This window comes from Antrostomus carolinensis, unplaced genomic scaffold (assembly GCF_000700745.2).
Source record: "Antrostomus carolinensis isolate BGI_N321 unplaced genomic scaffold, ASM70074v2 scaffold14286, whole genome shotgun sequence".
NCBI classification, from domain to species: Eukaryota; Metazoa; Chordata; class Aves; order Caprimulgiformes; family Caprimulgidae; genus Antrostomus; species Antrostomus carolinensis.
This window is the reverse complement of record NW_010324017.1, coordinates 42,121-59,760: the sequence shown is the minus strand read 5'-3', so window position 1 is coordinate 59,760 and position 17,640 is coordinate 42,121. Positions and strand designations below refer to the sequence as shown.

The 17,640-nt window shown below is 42.7% G+C and overlaps 1 protein-coding gene across 1 annotated transcript in view; it reads left to right on the top strand.

Annotated features, from left to right (window-relative positions):
• The window catches only part of LOC104527153 (storkhead-box protein 2), a 20,961-nt gene extending 15,776 nt beyond the window's left edge, over window positions 1-5,185 (top strand). Inside the window, 2 exon segments of the mRNA XM_029085652.1 lie at window positions 1-447; window positions 4,899-5,185. The exon segment at window positions 1-447 is cut by the window's left edge and continues 34 nt beyond it. Coding sequence (XP_028941485.1) covers window positions 1-447; window positions 4,899-5,094 — 643 coding nt within the window. The 3' untranslated portion in view covers window positions 5,095-5,185.
• Window positions 5,186-17,640: the final 12,455 nt, after the last annotated feature.

Genomic DNA, 17,640 nt, shown 5'->3' with positions numbered 1-17,640 from the left:
GAATAGTTATCATAAGTCTAGCACACCCCTGCTAAAGCCCCATCAAAAGACCCCCTCTGACACATTGCCAGTCAGATGCGAGAAACTTGAACAAGCGATAGTAACCTCAGTCACACAAGTCATGCCCGTTTCACAGAGACAGCAAGAGACAACTGGGAACCAGGAGGCCTCCTTCGACTATTACAATGTATCTGATGATGACGACTCAGAGGAAGGAACCAACAAAAATCCTGAGGAAGAAAAGAACAGGGATGACGTTGGCACGATGCAGTGGCTCCTAGAGAGAGAAAAGGAGAGGGATCTGCAGCGAAAGTTTGAGAAGAATCTTACTCTTCTCACCCCAAAGGAAACGGAAAATAGCAACAATCAGAGAGCCACCCACTCGGCCCGCCTGGACAGCATGGACAGCAGCAGCATTACTGTGGACAGCGGGTTCAACTCTCCACGGTAGGACTGTAACTTTCATTGCAGCTTTACAGACTAGAAAGTTCCGTTTGTAGTCATATGTGATACGGGTGGCAGAACGTAGGGCCATATTAAACAATTTCACGTGTTTTCAGACAGTGTTTTCTACAGCTCTGGAATCTGCTATTCAGATGTGTGGGTTTCCCACCATACCATAAGCAACCAGTGACCATTTGCGGCATTGACTCTGTATTAGTTTGTTTTCTGTTTGCTGAAAACCTCCCTGTATCCTTTTTATCTGTATTAAACTTGTGTTTGTATCTAGAATAGAAGGGATACTGCCCCCCCTTTCCCTCTAAAATACCGTCAACAAGATTAATTGGAAGACTAGACATGATCAGGTGGCATAATCTTTGACTCAGACAAAAAAACCCAAACATGGTGATTGTTTTGGGTTTGGGCTTTTTTGTTTGTTTTCTTCAAAAATTTTGGAAGTGTATCTATCACCATTCCAGACTGGTGAGTTTGGAACAGCCGCTCCCCACACACAGCTGAAAGTGCTCAAGATATTTGACCTTCAGAGGAGACCCAGCACTGCATCAGCAGAGAGAGGGGTGCCTTGCCTAACTAAGGTACTTGGGAAAAGTCCAGACGTTTAGGTGTGGTGGTGCTGGTTAGTTGTTTCTGTTCCAGGGATCTCAAACACCGTGGAAGTCTCAGTGTGTGAGGAGTCTTACAGGCATAGGGAGGAGAGAGCTGTTGGTGTGTTCCCTGCCCTGGAGATTTCACAAGCTTATTTCCAGGTTATGAATCCTTCACTTGAGCCGCCTCCTTTCCCTCTCTGGCCTCTGACAGTCCTAGGTCCCTGCTGGAATGGAGCTTGCCTGGTTTTGTTTGCCCTGGATAGCAACCCATCAGAGTTCAGAACAAGGGCTCTTAAGTAAACACAGAAATAATTTACAATAGTAGTTCTTATAGTGTCTTACTTAAACTTAAATTATTTATTACCTGTGTTTAAAAATAAAACCTCCAAGGCTGGGTTTGTATTAGGTGAAAGAAAATGGCTTTGGAGGTGGTTTCTTGTTGTGGGGTTTTTTTTTCTTCCCCCTCTGTAAAAGGTGTTCTTATTTCTCAGAATTTTACAATTTTTTTACATCTATAGCAAAGGCTCTCAGAAAGGCGTTATGAAGGATTTCCTGCTTCTATGCAAGACTAAATTGCATTTTCAGTTAAAGTCACGTCACTCTGGAATAAATTCCTTTGGATTTGGTGGCTACTCCCACTTGATACTAATGACAAGGCAGCAATTACTTGGCTTTATGCAGCATGCAGTGATCATCAAACAAGAGCAGGCTTTTAACATATATATAATTTTTCTGAGTGAAAAATTTGAATAACAATTTGAGTAAATTGTACCACTGAACACTGAGTCCAGCTTAAGAAACCTAAGAAGGTTTTGAATTTGTTCCTGCTATTGATTGTTCTGCAGGTGCTTGGCATCTTTCTCACCTACACCTGTAGTACGAGGCTATTTGCACTGGTCATGTAATCTCTTAGCTGAAGTGCTATATTTGCAGTCAGTTTTTGTGGAGGAGTATGTGGCGGTGTTTGCTTCTTACCCAACCTGTCTCACTCCACAAAGTGCATTTTACCTCCAGGACGGGATGTCAACTGGATAAAAATCAGTTCTTAGACTACTACTTTGCCAGCTGTATGCTCTCTGAATAGCAAGCTTGTGTTTTGGGTTAATGCAAAAACAGGTATTTCCTTCTCTGATTGTTTACACAAAACCTAAAATTTCTGTTGATGTTAAACTTAGCTAGCAAGAGAATATAGAACGTGGTGAGCATACTGGATCTAGTGCTGCTATACCACTTTGTTTAGATCAAAGGCGAAACAGATAAGCAGCTTTTAATAATGATTGGGTTCCACACATTCTTTTTTTTTTTTTTTTTTTAATTTTACTGTTTACTTATTAACAAATGTCTTCTTTTGGCAAGGCCACCTTTGTTTTGTAAAAGCAGCATATAGCTTTTTCATGAGCTTTGCATCCAGTTTATTAAATTGGATTATTTTGCTGAGTTTCGGTCACTCCTCAATATAAGTCTATAAAAATAAATTGATCTGAGAGTGAATTCAGCCCTTTGGCTATAATTACTATACTGTTATTGCTTTCCTACCTTATAACAAAAAATACACTCCACAGCCCATTTCCAGGAAATACTAAAAAGCCACCCAGCATCCATGCGTTAAGATTCACCTAGATTTGGCAGTGTCTGTGTGATGTTATTCCTCAGGTGTACTCTTCCAGCCTCCACTGATATTCTTGACTTCCTGAGATGTGGTGGTATCTTTTCATTTGGACTGAAGTGTGCAATGTTGCTTGGGGAATCAAAATTACCAATTCTACACTGGAAAGAAAAAGAGTACTTTTAAAGTGTGACAAATTGAAAAAAGGGGCATTTTAAAAACACCAGGATGTAGTTAAAAAGATTTGCAATGGTCATTTGACTTCAAAAGTATTTTGTGTGCAAGATTTGTGAGCACATCACCATTGGGAAAACAGTCTCACGGTACTTTGTTCAGTGCTTTTATGCAAGTTGTATATAGTAAATGTTAGCTGTCAATTTTAGGTTTTTTCCTTTATTTTTAGATCTTCTCTAATACTGCTGCTCTTTTGTCACCTAAAGAAACAGTTGATTTTGGCATTACTCTGCATGCAGAATTCTCACTGCAGTCTTTCTGTACACATGTTGTAATGGTCAGTTTGTAATACCAGAACTGAAAATGTTTGAAGATCTGGAATTGGCGGTCCCATAAAGAATGATATAATACTGAATGATCTCTGAAAAACAAAGGTTGCATCTATTTTAATTAAAAAGCAGAAGGAGAGGAATCAAAAATGAGCAACAGAAACGCACCATACGTCACTGCAGCTCACAGAGATTGCTTGCCATGTGCATTACCCATCATAGCTGTTTGGAACTACTGACAGTAAGGCGATAATTGGCAGAAGACTATCGGTACCATTTTGATAATTTAATTTAAAAGATCTGTGGGAGTTTTCCTAAAAGTGTCATTGGTGTTCCAGATTCAGTCAGTTTAAGATTATATTCCAACCTAAACCATTCTATGAGTCTGTGAGTCCATATAAATCTGCCCTACAACTAAACAAGGTGTTTCATCCTTCCCCTGTGCTGTGCACTGACACGTTTCTCCCCTGCCACATCCAAAGCTGTGCATTCCTACTCTTCCCCTGATGCCAGCACTAATCTTTTTTTTTGTTCTTTTTTCTTAGGGCTAGTATTTAACTGAGAGCGGTCCCTGATCTGGCTGGCTGCCAGGCTCAGCATCAGGGAAGCAGCAGGAACATGTGGCAGGGTCAGGTCCACACAAGGCAGGCAAGAGCTGCCCCTTTCAGTAGCAGGTAAATTTAGGTTGACTTTAAACTGACTATGAAACTGTCATTAGTATCTTTGTTTCTAGTGCTTATTTAACAAACCCATTCAGTCCTCTGAATGTACTCTGCAAACATCTCCGTAGCAAGTGCTGCCGTCATTTTGTGAAGAAGTAGGGATATAGGTGAAGGATACATAACCAGGGATCACATGGCTATTTGAAAAACAAATCTCTTTCCTTTCAGGAACATATTATTTACTAAGAGGGGAAAGAGAACAAAAAGAGTAGTAAAAGTAGCCTTAGCTTTTCTGGGCTGAGTTTTTTAAAAGCTGTAGACTAAAATACAGGCTCCGCTGTGTTTGTAATTAGATGTATCATTACAAGGCTTAGTCTTTAAAAGTGCCAAGTGTCTGTCGCTCCCGTGGATAAATGGTATGTTAGAACTGAAGGAACGTTGTCCATTTTATGAATGAAATAGCAGCACTAGCTGTTTAGGGCTTGATCACAGACCAGGCAGTTAAGATTTCTCAGCATCTTGTAAGTTGCAGTAGTCTCGGCTGCAAAGCAGAATTGAAGTGTTGTGTTTAGAAGCATTGTGGGTGTAATGTAAAGTAGTATTTTTATTTAATATTTTGTGTACAAAGACATATGTAGAAGAGGAGACAACAGAGGAAGCTGTGTTACATGGTTGCTCTCCTAGCTCTGCCTAGTCACAGAGCTGATTTGATGAAGTTACTTTGTGCAGAAAAGCACCATTCAGGAAAGAAAATTAATATGTTCCACGTGCAAGATGGAAGCTGTTTCCTTGAGTGAAAAGTCCAGATGCCTGATACTGGTTCAGCTTACAGTTTGTGTAACAGCTTCAGCTCTGCTTAGTGCGATACTTGTGTTAGGGTATGATGACTGCTGAGTACCTCTGGAACCCGTTTTGGAGGAACATGTGTACTGTCAGAATGAGATGGATCATTGATGTGACATTACATACAAACACAGGAAGCCTATTATAAAACACTCTATTCTCCTTTCCTGTCTGGTCAGTAGATATATAGGCATGTCGAATATGAGTGTGTATATGTATTTCTTTTCCATTCTAGTACTCGTGAGAGCCTGGCATCCAACACTTCGAGTATTGTTGAAAGCAACAGACGTCAGAACCCCGCTCTGAGCCCTGCACATGGTGTTGCAGGCCCAACGTTCAACTTCCGAGCCACTGCAGACCCGCCGACAAGTGAAGCTGAGAAACTGCAGAAACCTGCTAACTGCCTGCAAGCTTCTGTCACTAGTGTCTGATAGTCATCCCGCCTCAGCTCTTCTGTCTCATCCTATACAGCAAAGTTTACGACACTGGGACTGATGTTTACATCTTTGGGGAAAAATAAAAAAAGCATCTCAACCACAGTTTTAGTGTTGACTTAAACTGTGCTGCTATGTAGAATAGGGGCAACAAAGAAATCTTTATTTCAAGGTATTGCTTTTCACATTTGCGGCTCTGTAGCAACAGAATAGCAGTAGGGATAATATGTACACTTTTTGCTTCACTTAATTGTAACTGAGCACATATATGAAAGTCTAGACACTGTAAGTATAATCTGCATTTTCAATGTCCATGCAGTTGCCAACTTCATTTAAAAAAAATGCCACAGATGTGTGATGCCCCCAGTCAGAGGCTAAACTCTGCTGCAGAGTTTTTGATCGTTTTTGACTTCGAAAACTGAGCCACTGCTGAAAGTAACCAGCCAGGATCACCGTGAGGAAAAACAATGCCAAACATGACAAGTGATGACCTCAGCTCTTATCTGTGAATTATTAATACTAATCAGTCATTTTCACTGTGCGTTTTTGTGACACGATTTTGCAAATACCCGTTTAAGCGAGTAAGAAGAGATTTGGGGTTTGGTTTGGTTTAGGTTTTTTTTAAGTGGGGGGTGGCAAGGGAGATGGCTTCTCATTTTGTGTTTCAAAAGTATGAGAGATGTTTACTTACTGAGACTTGCTACTTGACCTTCCCTAGTCACAAATGATGAGGTGGACCTTTGCATAGAGGCAGGAGTGGGGAGGCAAGGGAAGGGAAAGTTATAACGGTCATGGAGCCACAATGTGCAGTGACACAAAATATAGGAAATGTCTTCAGTGTAAATCAAGTATTTAAAAAAGATAATCTAATTCTTGTGTCACTTCTGGTATTGCAACTTGCCATTAATATAGGAATCAGGATAACTAACTTCTTGGAACAAAAATATTCTTTATGATATAAATGACAAGTATGGCCTGAAGAATTGATTTCTTTCTAGTGGAAGGACATAAATCTATTTTATGTAGCTTATTAAATAGAGTGCCTAAATTAGGCTATTAAAAATAGCATACATTGTAGTGATTATCAGAGAACAAAATTTAGAGAATTATAAACTTCTGGCCTTTTCTATTCAGTGGATGTTATTTGCAATTTCACATTTTATGGACATGTCTAGTTTCTAGAAATTAAATATGTCCACATGGGTGGCAGTAGAAATCTGAATTATGTAGGTATGGTATATCCTAATTGCTCTCCCCTAAACTTTTACTCCAGAGTAATTAGTACTGTGCTAATTACTACAGAGTAACTTCTAGCGATAGTTAAACTCCAAGAGTAATTTTTAGGTATAGGGTCACATTCTGCTCTGTTACTCATGCAACCTGATACTGCAACAAACTGGCTTCAAATTTAACTATTTTTTATCAAAATGGAAGAATTGCTGGAAGAATAACAAAGATACTAAAATGTTCAACAGCCCAAATTGTTGCATAGAATAAAGGGCGTTTACATTGTTTAGCTCTTGTAGTACACATGTATGAAACCCAACCATACATATTAAAAACCAATATTTTAATCAGATTCTGGTGACACGTCTTACTCTGTTCACAAAGTTGTTTGAGCTTCACTCATGTTCTCTGTTGTCATCAGAAGTCTTTACTGAAGATCCAGCCTTATGTTACACAGTTGGATATAGTTTATTTACTTACAAAACGGCTTTCTAACTCTGGACGCAATCAGTTTCCAGTTCTGTCAGTAACATTCAAGTCAAGGCACAGGTCTGTTTTCCTTGGTTTCAGTGTATAATTTCCGTTTCATAGGAGCAATAAGACCTTTCAGTGCTCATAAAGGAAATTATTGTGCTTTTGGTTGGTAATCAAAGTCACTTGGCCTTTAGCCTTTTGCCTTATCATACCTTCCAAGATGTGCTCTAATTACCATATAATGCTTTGCATGACGCATCTTATTATTCAGTATGTAACTCCAGCCATACTTACTCCATGCGAACTGCAGAGTCAGAGTTTTTGTGGGGAATGGTCATATACTATGCAGTGGCTGACTGTGATTTTGTTTCTGAGATGAGCTCTGACATCAGTAGTGTGTATCAATTCGGTAAATAAAAGTGTCAAAACAATATAAAAATTTACAGTGATGATCTGAAGTACTAATGGCAGTATTAAAATGTGAACAGCAAAAACAGATTTCAGCTTTGGGGAAGATATTTGTCGTAAACTAATCAGAATTTATGCAGGCAGGTGGTTGTAGAGAAGACATAATTCCAACAAAATACGGTAGTACATACCTATAAACTGTATAGTATGTTATTTCCTAAAGTTCCCAGAGATCCGCAGACAACATAAATGTCATATTAATGTTGACATAGCATTGTACCAATATTAATGTGACTCTTGGAATATGGAATGTAAACAGAAGTTTCAGATAGAAACGTTCTAATTTTGAATTTTTTTTTTTCCCTTTTGAAATCAACAGTGGAATATAAAAAAATTCCATCTTGAGGTTCTGGTAACAAAACCACAAGAGTGGAGCTTGAGTGCTTTATGTCACCCTAATCCTTTGATGAAATCATAGCCTTGTATTACATGGTTGCTTATCTATCATTTGTCTTCTAATGTATCAATTTAAAGGTTTACAGAGTTAGATTAGGTTGAGTCTGTGTTGTGTTCAGCTGTAAAGGGTCAACACAAATCTGTCGGCATTTTGCACACTTAATATGTATTATTATAATACAACATGTTACTTTTATGGTAATTTTTTTTACACATATAACTACCTCCATGAATTTGATGAAATGCAGCAACATGAAAAGTGTATTGTACAAAGCAAGGTTAAAAACTTTGAAGCATTAAGTCATGGCGTTCTCTTGTGTGTTAATGCTTGCATATGAAGTCATCATGTTTCCATTGCCACAATTTCCTTCTACAATATTAAAAATCTGGCTTTCAGATGAGTCACTTATAGACGTTGACAAGGCTGCATAATTGGGATAGGAGTGAAAGGGAGACTGAAACCTTACATCCCCTCCCCAGTTACTGCTAAAATTTCTGCCTGGTAGAACATTTGTAATTTAGCAAATTAGGAACTTCTGCAGTCTGTGAAATATGATTGACAGTTTGGGGTTTAACAGAAAACACTCTGGGTATTTTCTTGTCAGCCTTCAAATACTTTGGGCCCTGTTCTGCCTCCGCCTTTGTCAGCGTATCAGGTCATAGTTTCTCTGAGCTTGCAAGGATGTTAAAACAGCTCTTCCTTTAACAACGTGCACTCTGTTCTCTAGATTGTGTGCATCTGAATCACTTGTTCCTATAGAAATTACCAGCAGCCTTTAACTGACTTCGCTGGGAGCAGCATTGGGGTCCCTACTCGAGGTATGTGCCTATTGTTCAAAGAACATGGGCGAGTTTCCAAGAAAAATGAAGCTGGCTTTGGAAAAGTAGCCAGCTGCAAAAAGCCACCTTTCAAGAGGGAAGAAAGAAAGATTTTTCCAAAAACCAAAGGAAGAAAGTGGCAGTTGAACCTAAGCAGATCACATTTATATACAAATCCCGATTTATAAACACCTTTCAGCAAACCTAGTACCATTATCCTGATGCAAATTAATACACAATCATCAGTTGAGCTAATTTTGCTGGTTTAAGTATTTCAGTTAAAAATTAAAAGAAATCATTAGCCATTTGATCCCTTGTACCACTGTAAAATGTCCGATATGCGCAACAATGTTCACTCAACTTTAAAAACTGAGATGTATTGGAAAACAAATATTTTAATTAAAACCATGGCCTAAGTGCTTGCCAGCAGTAGTCATTTTCAGAGAAGAACAGGCAAACCAGTATTCAGAGGCCCTCATGAACACGACTCGTAGTTTGCAGTTAAATGGCGCCTTTTCCCCCGAGGTTCCAGCTAAGCCTCCCGAGCCCCTCAGGTGGGCAGAGTTCGCTGACCCTACTTTATGTCCAGGCACATTGGAAAAAACAAAGGCTAAGAGTTGGCAGACTAATTTAATAACCAGTTGCTTTCTTAAAGTTATTGGAATGAGTTTAATAGTTAACCAATGTGTTACGTGTTTATACTCTGAAGTTACTCTTTTGATGCATTCAGTTTGTTTAAGTAAGAGAGAAACTACTTTGCGGTCCTGCAGAGACTCTTGGATTAGTGGTGCCGAAACCAACCAAGTTTTCAGTCATATGAGTACTGCCAGCAGTGGTTTTAGAAACAGTTATTTTAATTAAAAATTTGTTTTTCAAATACATTTTGCAGAGCTTTTCCCAACACAATTGTTCAAATTGTTGTGCTGGGAAAGCAAATAGTGCTCCTCATCTGGTGTCACACCCACAGTTTACAATTCTCTTTGCTCTTCTGACTAAAATTGTACAGTATTAGAGAGAAAAGTTTTATTTTTTACTAAATTCTTTTAAAAAAGTATATATCTAAAATGTTCTCCCCAGCATAAGTGAAGTGCATCGTTACTGCATGAGAAGCATGCAGTGAACCCACCAAAAGCCAAGCTGGTGCTAGAAGAAAATGGGACTATCGCGGGTTTTTATAGCGGCGCTCTAAACGTTGGTTTCAGTTACGTGGGTGTAAACCTGGCGTAACTCCCCTGATCTCCTGCAGATCCGATGGAGATGGGAATGGGTCGTTAACTCCATTGAAGCTCAGTTCTGAGCTGAGGGTTTCCGTGTTCCTCCCCGCTGCCCCGAGACACTAAATGCAGAGAAGGAGCCAGAGGCCACCAGCTGGGGCCTGGCTGGGGAAGGCAGCCTGGGCTGGCTCCTCGGCAAAACGCGCCGCGCCGCTGCCACGTGTTTCCCGCCTTGGAAGCGTGGTTTTCTCTGTGGTACGCTGTCCTCCTGTTGTATAGCCCTAAGAGTCACCCAAAGGATACCCACCCAGAGTATGAAAGGGCCCTTGGAGTAATTGGCACAGATGTTACTTTTGTATGTGGAGGAGACTTAAGTCTAAAGGGATCCTAATTCTGCAGGTAATTTTCTGTGAGTGACTGAATGTGGCTGTTGCATTAGGTTTAAATGAGTTAATAAATGCAAGTGGGACTTACTGTATGTTAGAAGGGAGTTTTGCAGCCAAGACTGCCTTGTATAAATGTGTTTGCACTGAAAAAAAAAATAAAAATTAAAAATTACTTGGTCTCTGGTTGCTGTAAAGGTCATCCAAGATGGATGTTCTGTTTATATTGTATAGTATTTCATATGAAATAATTACAGTTCATGAAATGTCTTCCCTAATGTTACTGATTTATAACAGCACATTTGTAACATGGTTTTTATTGTGTCAGTGTACCATATTGTAAATGATGATTACTTGTCATGCTTAGTATAATAATTTAAAGGAAAAAAAAAAAAGGACAGGGATTTTTGTAAGTCTATATTTGAAAGTCCCTCCATATGGTAATATTGTGTTCATGTTGTTTATGTAGTGTTGTGTGAGATATCCATTTTGGATTGTGTTACTTTTTAAGATATTAAATAACATTTGGTTACATGTTTTAAGTGGCTTCTTTGCACTTCATCATCATCACCATCGGTGATTTTTAGAGAAAATACTTATATTTCCATTTAACATGCTTTTTCCCTCCTTCTTTTAGGAAACCTTGCACAACAAACCAGAAATCTCAGAAAACCAAAGGTCAGTACAGCTTGCTGAGCTCATGTATGCTTCATAAAAGGTCATGTGTGCTGCAAAAAGGTGAGCCATTCTAGTAAGAGAGAACAAGGGAGAACATTCACTGATTTTGAAACATCCCAGCTTGGACTGGACATAGAGTTGATGGGTGCAGAGGGAGCGTGATCCCTGCCAAATGCATGAGTGCCCAGCTGAGATGCACTCGAGCTCCAGGAAAACAAGTCCCTTGGGGCATCCTGATGCCAAGAGCAGCAGGTGTCAGGTCCCTCTTTTCTGCTTCATCCTTATGAGCCAAAGGAGAACCTTTCTCTCTGGTTCTCTCTGGTTCTCCAAAGAGAAAGGGCTCTACCAAGGAGATATTTTTTCTCATTCCTCAGAAAATTCTTCAATCTTTTTTCCACACTGTTGACAGAAACTAATTGGAAAGGCCCAAGTAGACGATGTGATGAGGTGCCATGCAGGTGCCATGTTCCTGCCCTCTACCACCACCTGCAAAGTTTTGCAGAAGTTTAGGCTCCAGGGGCTTTGCCAGAGTTTTGCCTTGAGAACCACTGTTTTGCCAAGGTTGGCTGAGAGAATTTACAAGACAAAAACCAAAGCAGCATCTATGGGAAGCAGGTGCTGTCATAAATACCTTGGCTTGTCACCTGCTACTTGTCACATACTACTACCATGCTATTTATTGTCTTTGCTGGTTCCCTTTCATTCATCTCTTCCCTTTGTAATCCATCTTGAAATTGTTGATTTTGAATTACAGGGGGAAAAAAGCTAAAGTTTGGTCAGGGCTTTACGCTAGCACCGACCTAGTGCCTTACACAGGCAGAGCCAATTTTGGGTGGTGGTCAGAATCAGACTTTCAAGGCCTTTTCAGTATTGCAGGAGAATTTGCAAGCACTGTTTCCCCCTCACACACAGCTGTGTTTCTGTTTCTATTCTGCTGGTGGGCTCATAATTTTAGGTGATAGATGAGCCTGGTTGTTATCTAGAAATAAATTGCTTTTGTCCAAAGCCATCACACCTTGCACTTTAAAACTTGCTTAGAAACTTGGCTTGAATTCTCTTTATACGTACTCTGCTGACAAGTACACTGAAGATCTTAAGCAAGTGACATCTTTTTGGTGAAACATAGCCTATAACATACTAAAAATACTTAGGGCCACTGCTTGGATGAAGAACTATTCTCTTGCTGTTGGATTGAGCCTGTCTGCTTAGAGCACTGAGTCAAAACAGCAGATTTCCATCCCTCCGTATCTACAGATATCTTACATCTATAAGATAACATTTTTGAAACTTACTCTTCTCTCCAGACTTTCCTTTTTTCCATCAGCCTCTCAGCTGTTTCTTTAGGGTCTGGTTTTTCCTGCCAGCTTACTTTCTGTAATGTGCTTGTCCCATTTAATCTTCTTTTTTTTCCCCCCATCACTCAGAACCCGCTCCTCTTCTGCTCCTTTTCAATGTTTGTACTTCAAGTTGGGGTTTTTTTCCATGCATTGCTTGACATGAGGTGTCCCCTTCCCCTTTTCTCACCCTCCCCTTTCAAAATGTTATCCTAATCCTATAGTGTCTTTTCCCCACTTTACTTTCTTTTTTTTTTTTTTTTTTGCTGCCTCCACTCGTCAGGAAGACCTCAGAGAAGAAAAAGTCATTAGCTGCCTTAGGTTAGACACTCGTGTCAGTACTTCCCTTCAAGCCATGCTGTTGCAGGTTTGTGATTTTTAAAAAGTTTAGGAGTGTAAATTCGCCCCCACTTTTAGTTTCATCTTTCCTCTCCTCTTCTCTCCTCCCCTCCCTTTTAGCTGCTGCTCCTCTTTTTGACTGTGTACTTTTCTGCCCAGCATCTTTGTGCTTTGAGGGCCCAAAGAGGAGACCCAAAACCTCAAACAGCACTAGAACAACAGGTCACGTATGTCTTCCTCAGGGCACCAAGCAAGGCCCCTGCTTAGAAAAGCAGTTCTAAAAGTATCCACCCGTTCTTCTCAGAACTGCTACAAGGAAAACAGCCAAGTCTTACTGGCCTTTCCTAAACTGCAAGGGGGGAGCCCACTGCTCCGACACCCCTGTTTGCTGCAGCTGGTATGTGAAGGGAGTCAAAGATGCTGGGGCTTTGATAGCTGTCATGTTTCTGTGTTGAGATGGCTGGGCTTGCATTTGAAAGCAACTTCCTTCTACACTTTTGTGTCCTCAGGTTTAACAAAGTATTTTTAGCCCAGCTGTCATGGTAGTGATGAATTGGGACTGGGAATGGGAAATCCCAAGAACGGGGTTTTTTTAAAAGTCTTTTTTTCTTATCTCTCATCCTAATAAGCACAGAAAACCTAACCCTGTGCTGCCAGCTATGTGGAAGTAAGCAAACATAGTAAATAAATCTACCAGCATGTACACATCTGTGCGTACACTAAAATAGTCCTGTACCCCGTTTCCTTTCTGTATTTCTTAGGGAAACCTGGAACCTTTTGTTTTGAGTTCTTTGTATCTCTCTCCTCTTGTCCCTCTGCTTGTTGCTGGTAAAATTGGACTGGTTGTCTAGTAAGTGCTAAAGAGGGTCAGTTTGTCAAGATGCTGCAAAAACAGCATGGGGACCGCTGCTCCGCTGGGTCTGCCGACACCCATGGGTGCAAGCAGCCATGAACATGCTCTCCCCACACTCTGGTGGGTAGCTCATCAGCCAGCTCTGGTTTGGAAGCTTCCAACAAGCCCTGGTGAGTGATATCTTTTAAATGAGTTACACTTCATTATATGCTGCTACCTATCAGGGGTATTCACGAAGTCTGACTTCAGCCCACGAAGCTCCTTGGGTACCTCTGTGGTTATGGAAGAAAGCAAACCCTCCAGAGGGGACAATTCAGAGCAGCCTATAGGTGGAAGCTGAGGCCGTTGGTCTCCCTAGACTAAGCTTAGCTTTGGGGATGTCCCCCTTCCTGCCTACCTGCTGTTGTCCGTGCACCCACCAAAAGCTGCACAGGCGGTTCCTCCCTCCTCCCAGACCCAACGCAGCCTTGTACCTGAACATCCATCTGTTAGCTGGGGTTTTGGGACATAAAGACCTGGGCAGTTAATTTTGCAGGACAACTTGTGCATTGAAGGGATCTGAATGTCCACCATGTCCTGTGTCCCACATACCTGGAACCTGCCATCACTACATAGCTGTGGTCTCCACCGTGTGTGCACCACTACATGTTGACCACTGGGCAGTGACTGCCAGGAGCAGTTGTCGGGGTTGCAAACCTGAGAACTCAGAAGTGCAAAACCTCAGAGCTGGTGTGCCTCAGTGCTGTGGGCAGTGATGGGGATGGGGATGGCAGGGAAGAACATTTGCCTTAATGGCTACAGCTGGTGAATGCTCGGAGGTGAGGCTCCTCTCCTCCCTCCACACTGCTGTGCCTTGCAGCTGGTTGCCCAGCCCAGTCGCCTTGAACCAAACCCCCAGTCTGGGCTCCCTCTCCCTGGCTGACTGTAGGGCCCAGCCCCTTGCTGCTGCTCACCCCCAGCACTGGGGACCCTGTGGGGAGAGGCTCTCCTCTGTCCCATGTAGTGCTTGCCTCTGGTTCAGGCCCAGAGTGAACCTGCCAGAGAAGTCCTACTTGGCATCCAGCTGCTGCAGCTTAACACGCTTCGGCTGGACACAAGCGGGTGATGAATTTCAGATGCTTTGCAACCGGGCCAGCTGCAACCCTGATCCAAGGCATGGCCCCAGCAGAGTTGCTCAGTAAAACAGTAACCACCTTCCCCCTCCCCTTTTTTTTAACCGAGGCAATGCAGCATATTTTTTTCTCTTCTAAAGGAGTGCTGAGGCACCTAAACTTCCCAGGAAACTTTGGGTTGAGGCAGAGGTCTCGCCATCAGCCGAGGTCTGCGGCAGAAGCATCGGTCAGGGGAGACACCATGAGGTGGAGAGGGACAGGGGTCACTGCCCCATCGTGGTGCAAGTGCACGAGGCCACCCTGGTGCCCAGCCTGAGGCACGGAGCCCACAGAGGGACCCTGGTGAGGGCCCAGGCCACCTGCCTTGTCCCATGGAGACAGCAAGTCAGCACTGTGGGAGAGGAAACCCAGAAGCTCCTCAGCTCGGTTGTTGCTTTGCCGTCCCTTGGCTCCTGTGCCTGGCAGGCTGACAGCCCCCAGGAGCCCTCCCTGGCAGCAGGAGCAATACTAGTGTCCTGTCTTCTCCTTCTCACTTACTTCTGAATAAAGTAGTTTTTCTTCTGACCATAGTTTGACTCTGTTTGTAAGTAGTCACCAGTAGTCCCTGGGGATTTATTATTCATTTGCAATGAAGAGACTCAGAGTCCTCTGACCTAAGGCAGCCAATATATTTATTGTTCCTCCTTAAAGGTAGACCCTTCGCCTGTTACGGTTTTATTATTGCCTATAACCCAGTATGGGGAGACAGTATTTCTCATGCTTTGCTCTTAGACAGCAGATAACTGTTTCACCAAATCATGGTTTGTACAGAAAAAACAAAATTAGAAGCTCACTTATTTTGGAAGATAGAAGAAGAAGAAATCCCAGAAAAATAAAGCCTTACAGAATGGCAAACAGTTTTTAAAAGCTTTTTCACTGCATTTAAAACATTCATCTGGAGACAAATGGACTTCCCTTGAACCAGAAACTAATAAAAGACTATTGCCTTAAAATATTTAGACCTTTGCTGATTTCAGAATTGTTTGTCTTTCTAAAAATGAGCTGCTTGGGATGTTGCTGAGGAGGAAGCTGCCTTTTTGACACCAGAGTAGTAGCAGGGCTAACTAATCATCAGGTCCAGCCAGTCGACGCCACCAGCTTCAGTCTCAAGACAGAGCAGAGTGACATGGTCCCACATGTCAGGCTAAAAAGGAAGACTGTTGGCTTTTTGCAGCTGGTTTTTTTTTAAAAAAAAAGAAAATTGTAACTGGATTATACTGACAGGTAGAGTGTGAATTCACTGCCTCACAGCTGCTGCCTTGTGCCAGGGGTTATGCAGACAGTGGTCCAACCCTGGCATGGGTCTCCATGAACAGATGGGTCAGTAGGCGACCAGCTTCTGCACAGATTTCTTCTAGATTGGGACCTCTTTGATTTGAAGTGAAGAGGAGGGTGGATGCTTTTCCTCAGAAGGAAAACAAGGGAATTGCAGTATCAGGGCTTAAAAAGTCGAGATTTCACTAAGTCACAGAGGAAAACTCAGAAAGGGTAGAGGAATGTGAGGGTGGACTTCAGTAACAGGGGAGTCCCAGTTGGGACCAGGAGCAGGAGAAGAGAGATGTCAGCTGAAGACAGAAGAAAAAAATCTTCACATTACATGGAGGGCAAAGGACCCTGGGCTCCCAAAAGCCAGTTGAGGCAGGGAACTATGTGTACCTGCCTTCGTGGTTTGTACTGGCCTAAAATAAAGAGCAATCAATGCCGGAATATTCTGACGCGTGTATGTGGTTGTGCCATAAAGATGTGGAGTCCCTGAGCGATGCCCAGCCGGGGGCCAGGATGTGCGCTGCTGCTGTCAGCTGGGGCATGTTCCCCCGGGGGGGGGAGAGGGATCCTGGAAAAAGCCTTGTGAGGGAAGGGATGGAGAGGGATCCCAGCAGGGCCTGCCTGGCAGCACTGCCATGGGTGCTCCTCCTTTCTGCTGCCCAAATGCAGCCTTCCCCCTTCCCATGTGCGTGGGATGTTTCTGCTCATGAAGGTTTTGCACACCCTCAAGGCTCTCACAGTCATCTTGGAATAAAGACTTCTCCCCTCTTTACCTCCGTTCCGTTCCTATTGTACGTGCAATAACTTGCTGTTTGTTCCCTTGTAAAGGCTGCAGAGTGCCTCCAAGCTTAGTTTGTGTCCAAAAAACCATCTCCTCTCTCCAGCGGGAGAAGGTCCATGATGCATCCCAGATGTCTGCACGTGGCAGCGGCCTCCAGACACTGCAGATTACAGGAGGGAGATGGATAAGCAATCAGCAACTGCTTCTCCCCGTGCCCCTGCTCGGAGGCAGGGAAGTTTTGGCGCTGGCTCTATTTACCACACTGGTATACGAAACCTTTTAAACGTCACTCGGAGGCGTCTGTTTCTAGCCATGGTTGTCACGGGAAGCTGGAGGGGGGATGCAGAACAGTTTCAGATCATTATATGAGATTCATCTTATATCTTCTCTTTGGTTACCTACTGCCAGCTCTGAACTAGCCCGTTTCTGTCCCTTCAAACAGAAGAAAAGCACTGGCTGAGACTGTCCCTGCCCCGCAGCTGCTGCTTGTGTGCTCAGTATAGCCTCAGGCTGCGTTCCTGGCTCTCTCTGGTTGCCTCCTTCTTCTCACCCTTCGATGATTTTTGGCAAGGACTGCTTTTTGGGGCCATGTTTGTTACCAGCCGGCTGGACCCCCCCTCCTGGATGCTGAGCTCACTTTAAGAGAAATTATTCTGTTTTAGGATGCATTTTTTAATGTGAAAGGTGTTAGGCCAAAGAGGGTCTCCATGCTGCAATGACTACCTATGCCCAAGCATAAAGACACTGCAAGAGGCAATTTCCTGTGGCGAAGCTGCCCACCTGCTTTCTTGTTTGGCATGCTGGCTGGGACGGCACTGGTCGGGCTGTCACTACCCACGCTGGTGACAAACAGCAAGGCTAGTGGAGGGGTGGACGCAGAAAGAGAACTCCTCTAACATAAAAAAATTCCCATGCTTCATCACACTGTGCTGGAAATAAGGAAGTGGGTTAAAAACTCAGCTTCACAGAGTCAGGCGAGAGGCTGAGCAGCTCACTAGAGATTTATTTTCTTTTTATTTAGAGATTGAAGCCCTTGTCCACTCTCCCATGCTATCAGCAGCTTTGAATGAAACACTGTCGTGCTCAGCTTCCCAGGATTATTGTATGCCAGAGCTTAACGTTAGCGGAAGCACAAGGGGGGAGAAAAACCAAACCTAGCA